The 13,012-nt window shown below is 50.5% G+C and overlaps 1 protein-coding gene and 1 pseudogene across 1 annotated transcript in view; one reads left to right on the top strand and one right to left on the bottom strand.

Annotated features, from left to right (window-relative positions):
- Positions 1-2,323: 2,323 nt before the first annotated feature.
- Positions 2,324-13,012, top strand: part of SLC2A1 (solute carrier family 2 member 1) — a 29,270-nt gene continuing 18,581 nt past the window's right edge. The window contains exon 1 of the mRNA XM_033115043.1: positions 2,324-2,472. Within this exon, the coding sequence (XP_032970934.1) occupies positions 2,455-2,472 (18 nt within the window). The 5' untranslated portion in view covers positions 2,324-2,454. The remainder of the gene's footprint in view (positions 2,473-13,012) is intronic.
- Positions 2,623-4,585, bottom strand: LOC117026699 (TIP41-like protein; annotated as a pseudogene).

The raw sequence follows: 13,012 nt of genomic DNA, 5'->3' as shown, positions 1-13,012 counted from the left end.
GGGTCTTGAGGCTCAGAGAGAGAAGGGAGTTGCTCAGGGATGTTTGGCAAGTAAAAAGCAGCGCTGGGATTCAGTAGTCCAAATCCAGGGCTCCACCATCAGTCACTGAGTTGGAATCTAGAGATTCTTTCTTCCCTTCAGCAATTATTCTCTGCCTGTCTGCTGTCTTTGTATGTTTTCCCCTCTGCTTAAAATGGTCATCCTTCTGATCCACCTGGTGAACTCATTCATATTCAGCCACCTAAACCCTGCTCAGCATGCCTTCCCCCGTCCCTGAAGCCCTCTACTCTCTCTCCTTCCTCTAATACAAATTCAGCTCCTGTACACATTCTTATCCCTGTACCCTCAACTTGGTCTTGTTGTTGTACATCTCTGCTCTTGCATACTCTCTCGTTTGGAGGCTCCATGAGGCTAGCACCAGATTTGCACGCCTCTGTCCCTGGGGAAGTGTCCAGCACAGTGCTGGCCTGGAGAAGGAAAGGATGCCTGATGGTGAGTGTGACCTCTGGGCTGAGTGGGGCATACCCACAGCTGGGAAGAGGAACATACAGTTGACTAGATATGCTAGGGAACAGAGGGACAGAGACTTCGAGCAAGGAAGTGGAAAAACCCAAGAGGCACTTAAGGAAAGACTAGAAGAGTTGGCAGGAAAGAGGTTCTTGCCTTCCTTCACTTCTTCACCCATGTGTCTCACCTCAAGGCTCAGTCTGGGGAAAGACAGACAAGACAAGCAGCACACTTAGAAACACCAGAGGGTAAGGAAGAGAGTCCCCTTGGGGGACTCAGGGACACTTCCAAGAGGAAGCCCCATTCCAGGGATGCTTTGTGCCCTCAGAAACATTTTGGCATATTGAGGTGGAGGAGAAGGGAGTTCAGCAGAGGAAACAACCTGACAAAGGTATAGATATAGTAGAAAGTGCTGGTGCGAGAGATAAGGCTAAGCTTCAAACTGGTGCCTTGAGGACCTTGCTCCCTTTACAACCCTGGACATTTGAGCAGGAGAATGGGAGTCAGGACTGAAGGGGCTGTTGGCCCTGCAGATAGCAGGGAGGCAAGAAGGATGAGGTGGTGCATAAGGTGAAAACAGCAGGATTTGGTGGCTTCTGGAACCCAGATAGGGAAAGAAGCCCTAAGCCCTAAGCTTTCCAGGCTAAGCTGCTGGGCTCCCATAGAAATGGGAGCCTTGGGTAGGGGTGTGCCCAGTGGCCTGCCTTCCCTTTCAGGGCTCCATGCACAGCCAGGGTGCCCCCTCGGCCAGCACTGGATACACAGCCCAGGCAGAGATTCCAGGGGTCATGTGGTCAGCTCAGACTTCTTTCCAACAGAGAGTAACCCCTCCCCCACCCCCGGAAGCGGAAAGGGACCCTCGGCCTAACCTCAGGATTTTGGCCAGACCTTTAGACCAGGACTCTTACCCTTCACTGAATCTCAAGTAAGGCAGGGTCTAGAAGAGGAAATGAGGTCAAATCAGATGAAATAAGGTGAAATAATATCACTATTACTAAAGGAGGACTTACTGTGTGTCAGCATATGCTTCTCTGGAAATTGTATCTCTTGACAACACATGAGGCTGGTGGTGGTGGTATTAATTTTGCTTTACCCATAAGAAAACTGGGGCTCATAGGCCAGCCCCTCACCAAGGATCATACAGGGCTAGTATACAGTGGAGCTGGTTTAAACCCAAGGTCTCCTGTGTTCTTATTTATATTTTTCACACTTACTTGTCATCATAGATTCAGTTGTACTGTCAGGAGTAGAAGAAGTCTTCACAGAGGAGGTGAGATGAAAGCCCAGAGAAGTGGGTATAGATTTCCAGGCAGAGGGCCCAGTCATTGCAAGGTTTTAGCGTGCAAACAGGAACGCCCGGAGGAGGGAAGAGAGAAAATAGCGCAGGGAGAGCTCCCATAGTCTAACGAATACTTAAATACAACTCACCACTTCACAGACGCTATTCTAAACACTCTACAAATATTAACTCAATCTTCATAACAAACCAATGAGGTGGTGCTCTTATTATCCTTAATTACCCAAGTTTTCCAGTGGCGGACAGCCAGGTACGAGCTCCATCATTTTGCTAGAGGCCTCTGAGGCTCAGAGAGGTGTGCACACTTGCTCAGGGTAACACAGCGAGACACTTGCTCAGGGTCACACAACGAGCACTCTCCCCGGACCCAAGGCACAGGGAGTAGGGCAGACTCGCAGCTAGAGCAGGGTCGGGGCCTGGAGCCCTCTCCCCCGCCCTAGCCCCCTCCCCCTGGAGCCCCGCCCAGGACGTGCCCAGGCCACGCCCCCTGGCTCTGCCCACACCCCCACACACACCAGCTACGCCAGCCAATGGCTGGGGTCCTATAAATGGCGGAGCGGGTACTGGGAGTCAAGAGTGGCAGTCGTGGGTCCTGAGCCGGAACCTGAGCGTCTCCCGCGCGCAGCCAGAGCCTCCGGCGCAGCGCGGCCATGGATCCCAGCAGCAAGGTGAGTCTCGCGTCCGTGGGCCCTCCCCTCCCGGAACAAAGGCGCGGACACTTGCCCACCCCTCCGCAGGCCTGGGTTTCTCCCGCGGTCCGGCAGCGCTGTGCAGTCCGGGCGGGTGGCGCGCGTCTCTGAGCTTCATTGGGCGCCGGCCTAGAGCGCAGTGCCCTGGGGGAGAGGGATGCGAGTGGGCATGAGCGCGGGCGCATTTGGCGCTCGTACTGAGTATCTGGCTTCCTTCCGGGGACGCCAGGGGAACCCAGGGCCCCGGCGCAGCAGGATCTCCCAGCAGCGGCCCCGCGCAGACTCCTCCTGGGGCGAGGGAGGGGGCTCGTGCGCGGCACCCATTGGCTGAACGCGGCACCCATTGGCTGAGCGGGCCGAGCCCCCGGCCCGGCCCCAGCTTCTGCTTGTAGAGGAGGCGGGACCCGTCCCCACCAGGCTGGCTTGGAACCGCTGCTCCCCTTTCCTGGGCGCCACACTAAGCGCGCGGCCTGGCGTTTGGCTTTTTCCGCGGCTACGCGCCAGCTCTGTGCTTCCGAGGCGGGGGACACTTTCTTAAGGCCGGGGCTCCAACTCCAGGGTGCCCGGCTCTCCAGGCTTGAGTTAAGAGCCGGCCTCTTAGGCCCTTCTTTCCGAGTAGCGCAGGCTCCAAAGCTTTTGCCAAGTCCTGGGGAGATGTGCTCCGAGGTGGCACGTTTCCCTCTTGGGCGGGGCTGGTGCGGGCTGGGCGGAGAGAGAACACCCCTGGGGCCGTCCCCGCCGCCTGGAGAGATTATATCACTTGCTGAGGAAGGGGCCCCAGGCTGGAGTGGAACGGGAGGACTGGGGGACGAGGGAGGGCCTCTGTACTCGGAATAGATGAGGACTCTTCTCTGGAGGCAAACAACTGCATGGATAGAATCTCTTTTGTCATCTGTAAACGGTCTTGTCCTGCAGGAGATCTTTGTGACTTTCCCAGAACGGTTTCTTCTCAACAAATATGTATCGAATCTCGCCGGTGTGCGGGACAGTGTTTCTTTCCTTCCTCCCTTCTTTCCCCTTGTATAGAATATTTTCAAGTCACTTTTTTTTTTGCCTGCAATAATCTTTTATTCCTTTGACGCTACAGAAAATCTGCACCTAGACAAGGCAATTAATTCTCATAATAAAAATGCCCCCGTCCAAACAGCCAACGTCTCCAGATTCCATGATGAATTTATATAGTTGTATGGTACATCACATTCTTTTCTACAGGTGTATTTTCTTGTGAGTCTGTCGAGTTATGATCAATTCTGCCCGGAAATATTAGCTTTTCACAAACTGCCTCCTTTATTGGTAAATACTGTGGTATTTCATTAGGGTCCATGAAGAGGGGAGGTGAAACATGCATTAAATTAAAAATTTTGCTCTCGTGATGTATATTCTCATAACATGTAGGTCTTGTCACCTCATGGTAAAGTCTCAGGTTGTTCATTCCGATAGGCACTCCATCAATTCTCAAGAAAAGCTGAAACAGCAAGAAAAAGCTAGAAGGCCTTACTCTAATTTTCACGCTCAGGCTTGAAACTCCATGATCATGAAGTTCATCCTCAGACAGAACTTCTTCAAAAAATTTAATTTCTCTGGCTTTCGATTTCTCTGTATCTATGTGATATGTTGTAGGTACAACTTTTAACTTGAGTGCTTCTCCAAGTAATGTCTCCTTATAATCTGTTGTATATATGTCCAATCGTATGGTTTAATAACCTTCTTGGAATGTTCATCCTCCATCCTGCTTTCCTGCCACTCTCAAATCACTTTTTCCTTTGAAACGCTCCCTCTTATCCTCTTGAATGTTCCCATCTCCTCAGCAGGGAAGGCTCATGGATGCCCTTTTTTTTTTTTACCTGAAATGCTGGAGTGCTGGGGCAGTGCTGAACTCTGCACTGCCCTTCTGGTGGGCTGTGAATGTGTCTGGTGGGACTGAAGAGGGTCTTGGCTGGGCAGAGTGGTGCTTGAGAGTGACGCCAGGCTGTCCCCTCAGCGGGAAAAGGCTGCTTCATACCTGTTGAATCCAGACAACCTGTTTCACCTTGCCGTGGCCCTTGGGCTTGATGGGAGACCCTGAGCTGGGAACATATTTCCTGACAGTCATAGATGAGCCATTATGTTGGGATGTAACAAAATAAAAACCAAACGAGAAGCGATTTTAGATACTGGTAAGGGCTTGAGACCCAGAAGTCCAAATACCTCCTGTCCTCTTATCCACGTTACGTGGTAGGCCACGTTACTACCTCTCTGGGCTTCAGTTTCTCCATCTGTAAGACAGATAACTTTAGTCACTTCCTCAAAGGTAAGAACTATCGGTTCAGCATGGATGCAGGATGTGGGTATTTATTTCTTGAGTGGATAAGAGAATATTCTGAGTGGAGACAGAAAAGTGGAGGAGAAAATTCGTAGCCACTTACAGTTTACTAGGCCCTTGGCTGACATGCTTTACAATGTCACTGACCCTCCACATAGCCCTATTGATTCAGAGAAGGGAAATAACTTTCCTGAAGTCCCACAGCTAGTAAGGAACTGAGCTAGATTTGAACCCAGGCCAATCAGAAAGGACTTTCAGTCTCCATTATCCCTTTTCACCATAGCCTTTCTTGAAGTTTGGGTTGGGGTGGGGAAAGTTTGCCTGAATTCAAGGGCTGCCCTGGTGCCAGCTGATTCTAAATGCTGTAACAGGTGGGTGTTTTCTATGCAATAACCTCCCAATTTGTGACTCCCCCGTCAGTAAATAATTTTGGAGCACCTACTTCCAAGTGGTTTATCTGTATTTATAAATTCATGTACATGCAGTTATGCTAGTAGATCGTATGCCTCTATCATAGAAATTTCAAAGAACAAATACAGATAGCAGTTCTGGTTAAAAAACAGTTTTTTCCTTTTTGCTAAGCCTTCTATGGATCATCCTGTATACATTTTGGAATAAAGCCCTTCCCTTTGGAGATTGCTGATTCGATCAATAAGCACAGCCCTTTTATACAGGCTGTTAGACTGAGGCCTGGAGAGATGCTATCACTGCCCAGAGCCAGGCACGTCTGGCTCCGAAGTTCTTTCTCCTATGTTCCTCTTCATCTCTTAGGAACGAGTCATTGACTCAATTGCCTTCTGTGTATTCTGTCATGCTCCTCTGCAGCTCACTGAGGAGTTTTACTGAGTAGAAGGAAATAGGGAGGGGACAGGCTGGAATCCCCTTCCCTTCCGGCCGGGGCTTCATACTCCCTTCTGGGCAGCAGGTAGGGGTGATCAGTCCTTTGTGAAGAACTCCAGCTAGTCTCTCGTGGGGCCCGGGTGGCACCCCAGTGTCTCTGCCATCTCTGCCTTGCAGAGAAAAAAGAAATAAAAATCTTCAGGGTCCCCCAGTGGTACAAGGAGCATAGGCTTCTGAGGTGCTGCAGACGGGGTTTTGAATTCTAGCTGAACTCAGTTGCCTCATGTGCACAATGGTGTCATTTTCATTATAAGAGTATCTGTAAGAATTCAGGGGGAAAAAAGTGTTCTCATAGATGCTCCATTAATCTTCCTTGCCTCTTTGGACTCCCAGGATGCATTGCACTTACCTGGGCCTTAGGTGACCTGTACCTGGGTTGTGGCCTCTAGAAATCTGGCAGTATGAGCTTTTGGAGAGCCCCAGGAGGCCCAAGCTGTGAGTATCACTTGGTTGAGGAAATCATTGAAACTCTGGCTGGCCAGTGCTTCTCCAGTAAGGGTTTCTCAGGAAGCTGGTTTGCAGAGGTAGCACATGGGTGAGAGTGCCTGGCCCAGAGATGGGTCAACTAATGTGGCTGCCCTGCCTCCCCTGTCAAGGAGATACGCGTCACAATGACATCACAGTCCAGTGACTTTCCCAAGGTCACACACTGAGCCTTCACCTCAGAACCCGCTGCCAGACGATCTAATATGACATAAGGGGATAAAGGAAAGTCAGAGCAGGAAGGGACCTTCCAGTGGACGGCCCAGCCCTCCATTAGACAGATGGGGAAACTGAGGCCAGAGAAGGCAAGAGACGTGTCCAACATACGGCTACCACAAGAAAATCTGAGATATTCTACAGTATAAAAAAGATGCCTTCCCCACACCCCTCTCCTCTGTGCCACCTTCCACTCACCTCAAATGAGCAGGAATTCCCAGACCTTAAGACTTTCCAAGCTCTTTCGGGGTGAGCAGGAGTCTCAAAGTTGGATTGGACAAAAAGTGACGACTGAAACCCTTTTGTGAATGGACACAAACCGTGTCCTCCCAAAACTATGACCTTGGGGAAGTGGCCTTCCTCAGAGCCTTGCTTTCTTACCTGTAAAACAGAGGTTTGCTACCCTGCGGTGGATGTGGGGAGACTGGCCCAGGGCGCTAAATCAGGGTGGTGGCTATTTGAAGTGGAAAGACACTTTGTACGGCAGTTTGGGTGTTTGGGAGTATAGGCCGTGTCAACATCTCCATGAAGATCCTGTCCCATGCTGAGCCATTCAGAGACCCGACCCAACCCTACTTGCCCCAGAGCTGGGTCAGCCCCAAATCCCCCGTCATCAGCTTGTGACTTCAGGGAGCTCAGCTTTACCCGGTGCCTCCCAGTCACGGGGGTCAGAGCTCTGCTAGAGCTCTGCTCTGGCTCCCAGGGTACAGGCATCCAGTTTCCCCCTCCCCCAGGCTGGCAGAGCTGGGAGGCCTGGAACAAAGCTGGAAGTGTGTGCAGCACTGGCTTGGGACTTGCAACCTCACCCCTTCCCCCCTGTCACTCCTGGGCATAGAGGTGACAAAGCCACTCAGTTCGGTAACTGGCGTCCCCAGGATAGTGGAGGCTGAGAAGGCTCCTGGTTTCACTTATGGACTCAGAGAGGCTGTGTCCAGGCCAGCAGGCCCAGGCCTGGCCACCAGAACAAACCTCCATTGTTACCTCCCTCTGTGGGAGGAGTGCAGTGGAGCCATCCAGCCACCAGGCCAGGGAGGCAGTAGCATGATGCATAAACTGAGCAGGGCTCCCAGGTTTTGAACTTGGGCAGAATGAGGGCAGTGTTCATCCTCTCGGAGACCTCAGCACTACTCGCTTGCTGCCGATTGCCTCCCCAGGGCCTCGGCGCCCAGGAAGGGGAGAGAACTCTTGCCAGACGGCGGCGTACAAAGCCTTTGGCTCCTAAAGCCTGTACTGGACAGGACATCTGCCCATATCGCCTACCCCAGAGCTGGTCTCCCTCTATCTTGGCAGTTGGGTGTAGGCAGGAAAGGGCTCCCTCAGAAATGCCTTACCATTCAACCTCAGGCCAGCCACACCTCCTGTTGGAGCTCGTTTCCTCAACTGTAATAGGAATAATAAGATATACCTCTCTGGGTCAGGTTGTGGATTTTTTTTTCATTATGGAAGTAATAGAGCGAACTACGGAGAAGCATGCTTGTAAAAGAGTAAATGTCTTCTTCTCCCAGTTGTAATGGGTTGACGTTTACCTCACAGACCTTGTTTTCTACACGTGTATATGTGTGCCTGTAAATGTAATTTTTATGTCATTGGATCACACTTTCTACCTAGTTCTATGCAGCCCTGCATGGCCCACCCATCCTGTTCACCCACCACCCCTTAGAGACAAATACCTACTTGCAGTGTTTCTCTCTGAGTAGACAACCAGCAAGGGCTCCTACACAAGTTATCTACTCCTTCCTCACACAAAATGTACATCGTATACATTGCTTTGTGCCTTCCTTTTTTCTTTTAACAGTCTACCCTGGGGCTCTTTTCATATCAAGTACATACAGATCTGATGCATTCTTTCTAACGGCTACCTAGTATTCCATTATAAGTATGTCTTGCCATGATTATGAAATACTACCCCCATCACTTTCTTCATACCACTCACCACCTGATGTATTTTAGGTATTTATTATCTGTCCCCACCCTCAACTAAAATATCAAGTTCCAGGAAGGCAGGAATTTGGTTTAGCTTATTGCTGAATTCTCATTGACTAGAATGGTGCTGGGAACATGCATTCAAGCCTTAGCTTTCCTTAGTAATATATTTTTCTTGGAAAACCTCTCTTATTGAGAACTGGAGGTCTTAGGGGAAGGGTCTTTTTCAAGGCCACACAAGTGGGGAAGATGAGATGGAAACTTGCCTGTTGAGAGTGTTAGTGACCTTTACATATTCCCATGGCCTTATTAAATTAATTTTATCAGAGTTGAATTGGTTCCTACCTCACCACTGAAAGGGTACTTCCTCAAGGGTGTCAGCTTCTGCAGATATCCAGGTCCTGACCCAGGGCCCACACACACAGCCCAGGGAGCCAATTGTTTGCATTGAACATCCTGTTTTAGGGGAAACGCTTTGTCAGTTATTTAGGGAGAAGGATTTGATTTTGCCTGGATGGCTTTGAAAGTCCTGTGCAGTTCATGTCTCGGGTTTGCACATAGCAGTTCAGAGGGCCTGGGGCTTAAAGCAGAGATTAACAAACTTTCTTGGAAAGAGCCAGATAGTAAGTAAATACCATCAGCTTTGTGGGCCATATGGTCCCATTGGCCACAACCACTCAGCTCTGCCTTGTAGCACAAAAGCAGCCATAAACAACACCGTATATAAACAAATGAGTGGCTATGTTCCAATCAAACATGCTCACTGAAATTTGAATTTAATATAATTTTCGGGTAGCACAAAATATTAGTCTTTTTTCCCCAATCACTTAAAATAATGTAAAACCCATTCTTAGCTGGCAGGCTGGATTTGGTCCACGGGCCATAGTTTGCCGACCCTGGCTTACAGCAGAATCCACCCAAGTAGTCAGAAGGTTTCTGAGCTTGGGTCTGGGCTGTCCTGGCTCAGACTGGGCAAGCCCCACAGTTGCTGGAAGGGGAATTTGACCTACATAGAACGTACCAGGTAGAAACCTTGTTTCCTTCAGGGACCAGTACCCGGAAACGGGGGAGGACATGAGCAGGAAGGGCACAGAGTTGGCATCAGAGACCCCCAACTTGAAGTTTCACGGAGGCCGAGGGACTTGCCGATATCCACTTTTCCTCTCTGAGCCTCCCATTTTCTCATGTGTGGAGTAGGACCGTCTCCTCCGAAATGTGTTCGTGGTGGTTAAATCAGGATGCATGAGCAGCCCCTGGCATGGTGCCTAGTGCCTTGCTGCTGGTGCTGATAAATTCTGCCCCTCCCTCCTCTCCTCTCTGCTTTAAAGATTGATGAATCCCTCTGCCTCTGGGGCCACCATGGGGTGCAGGGGAGGCTCAGCCAGGCAGAAGTCCTAACATTACTGGAAGGCTTGAAGGAAATGGCTTCAAGGGGAATAAATGCCTGAGGGCCCCTGAAGGTCAGACATCTGAGCACCAACCCATTATTCATCTGTTTGAAAGAAAAGGGTAAACCCCAGTCCTAGCCCTGGCTTTTGTTTACTGTGTCCTGGGCCCCTGCCTCTGGCCTTCTAGCTCCCATCGATCACACAAGGGTGTTAAAGCAATTCTGCCATTTCTTGGGCTCCTTTCTTTTTTAACGCCCAGAATTTTATTTAAATGAAATCTCAGACACGAAATGTACACAAAATACATAAAAAGGGAGCTGTGATGGATCTGGTAAGCCCTTGCCTCACCCCGTCCCGCCCTCCTTGGAACTGGAGGCCAAGCCGTTATTAAGGCTGAACCCCATGCTCCAGTACACCTGGGGAAACCACGTGGACAGCTGTGGGGGAGAAAGTGGGTGGGAACGACCTGGATTATGCCTGCTCCCTGCTCCTGGACCCTTTTCCCACAGGGAATAATGTCCTCCCTCTGAATGGCAGTAGCCACATGCCCTCCCTCTGCCGATATTGACCTAGGGCCTGCTGAAGTTCAAGCCCAGGCCCCAGGCCTGGAGCACTCTGCTGAAAAAGGGCAGGCACATGCAGGTCACAAAGGCTGCAGTGCTTGGGAAGTTATGCGTCATGGCCAGGGCCATCAACGTCCAGGGTGTGGGGGGAGAGGTCCTGGAAGCTGACTTCCTGGGAGAGGGAGAGCTCTCAGTGGGACTCTGGACCCACAGAATGGGTATGGAGGTGATGAGGGTGGGGGGCACGAGATCCTTCTTCATGCTGGACCCTGAGCCTGGGCATTTGCTGAACTGAGGGGCCTGTGGCACTCCTGGAGAGTCAGGGTTTAAACTCGGTTGGTAGTCTTTCCTCTACAGCCCTGTGGGTTGGTGTGAGGGGTTCCTGTTAGCCTGTTTCCACCTCTCAGAGCTGATATTCCAGTACTCATCAGGGCTTTGATTAATGGACAAGTTAAAGTCTATAAGGATGAACACCGTTCTGGCAGAACAGATATACACAGAGCCAGTTTTGCCCAAAAGAGAAATGCAGAAGTGGTGGGTCTTCTTTTGCAAAGGTTCTGTGCTGTGTCCTACCCTGGAGACACTCTTGGACCCATGCTTAAGGCGTTCCCAGTCTGGTGGGTGAAGAGCAGATGGGTATTCCCAACTACTTGTGCAAAAGCTGAAGTCTGCAGAGGACACAGCAAGGGCGAAGGCCTGGAAGAGGGGAGTGGTTCTAGAAGGTAGCCCATCCCCAGGGGGTGGGGATGGGCTGCTGGGGGGTCCCAGGTTCCAGACTCTACATTGCTCCTCCACCCCTGAAAAAGGCTTCATAAGAAAGCGGCAAGCTGTGGGGTTTCTACTCCTGTCTAAGGCATCGCCAACTCGTCCATCAGTGTGATACGAAAATAAATACATGTTGAATGAATGGAGTTCATCACCATGTTTCTGTTCCAGCCACAGGGTTGGTGGGGGCAGATGGTGCCATGGTGGCTCCCGATCCTTCCCTGATTCAGCAAGCGCTTGTCAAGTGAACCCTGCAGGCTCCATGATGGGCACTGATACAGACCCGGATGGCAACTCTTATACCCACTTCCTATGTGAGGAAACCACGGCCCAGAGCCAGGGCCACCATGTATCTCAACTCCAAGGTGATAGGAAGCAATTCACTGCCCTAAAGCCTGGGTCTCCTGACTCCAAGTCCAGCAGAGATCAAGCAGGATTTGGTGGGTGCAGTAAGGGTGGGAGGTGGGAGTGTGGATGTGGGAGTGGTCTCAGTATTGCGTGCCTACCAAGGAGCAGGGGCCACACTCCACCCCTGCATCTAGCATCTAGTCGCACTGAGCACAACCCCTTCTCCCCCCACCATTTAATCTGGACATATGGAGCGCCTTTTCTTCCCCCTGTACCTACTGTTTTGTCTACTTGGAATGCAGTACTGCCACCGCTTCCCCAATTGGCTGACTCCCTGCATGTCCTTCACGGCCCAACTCCAGTGTCACCTCCTGAGAACGCATCTTTGGTTGTCCCCAGGCAAAATTACAAGTCTCTCCCTCTAGGACTCCCACAGTGCCTTCTCCTACCCACTGGTTGGAGCTCAGACCATACCAGCCTCCCCAGCGCTGAGGGCTGTTTCAGCCGGGGCCCGAGCATGGGTCACTGAGCAATGTAGCAGCTCCTAATGCAGCAACCCGCCTGCAGGTTATGGATATAACCCAGGACGTGGGTAGGCAGGTTTTCTAAAGCAGAGTTTGACCTTGACTTGCCAAATGGCGAAGTCCAGCAGAGGGGGTTGTCCTTGGCTCCCAGCAGCCCCCACTGTCAGAGGCTACAGCTGTTCAGTGGGGCCCCAGGGGTGATTTCAGAGGCCCACAGACCCCTCGAACATCAGAGCCAGACTGAAACCAGGACCTGTAATAATGGTACTGCTCACAGAGCTTCTGCTGCAGCGTCACTTCTTCATGTGCTATGATTTTTACCAGAGCCACATAGCATCTGTATTATTTTTCACTTTAATTTTTATTTGAATTACATGGTTCTAAGTCATATGACACCACGGGGCTTGTAAAATTTTCTTTTGAGTAGATGATACATTCATGTGGTTCAAAATTCAAAAATGTGCAAAAGGGTATCAAATGAAAAGTCTCTCTTCTACTCTGCCACCCACACCCCCTAAGGTACAACGGGACCTTTCTTGTGCACTCTTTTAAATACATATGTATAGTTTCCCCCCCAGCCTTATTTATTATTCTTTGTTTTACACAAAAGGTAGCATACAACACACACTGCTCTGAAGCTTGCTTTGTTTTACTTAATATATATTGGCATGTGTCCTAATTCAATACCTAAAGAACTTTCTATTTTATGTATTTCATTATATAGCTATGCCACATTTTATTAAACCATAGGTTTGCATTGCTGGTTTTATATTCTAATGTGTACTAGAAAAACATATCTTGCATAATACCATTGGTATCACACTCTGGACAACCCAATGGACAGCCGGAGCTAATGCATAGGACTCAGCTGGCAGAAAACCCTCACACTGTGGGGTTCAACAGCCGCTGTGGAGCCTTCCCTCCATTGATGCTCAGTACCTTGTGACAGCATCTTACTTAATTCCACTGGTCACACTATGTGTTGGGCTTGGCTGAGGCAGACCAGAGGAGCTTTCAGCTACTCACCGCCCACTCAGAACCAACAGCCCTGGGTCTGAGGCTCCCTAGGGAGCTGAGGGGGGCTCCGGAGGGGTGGGGCACTGGGGC

Source organism: Rhinolophus ferrumequinum, chromosome 9 (genome assembly GCF_004115265.2).
Source record: "Rhinolophus ferrumequinum isolate MPI-CBG mRhiFer1 chromosome 9, mRhiFer1_v1.p, whole genome shotgun sequence".
In the NCBI taxonomy this organism is placed as follows: Eukaryota; Metazoa; Chordata; class Mammalia; order Chiroptera; family Rhinolophidae; genus Rhinolophus; species Rhinolophus ferrumequinum.
This window is presented reverse-complemented; position numbering and strand designations above follow the sequence as displayed.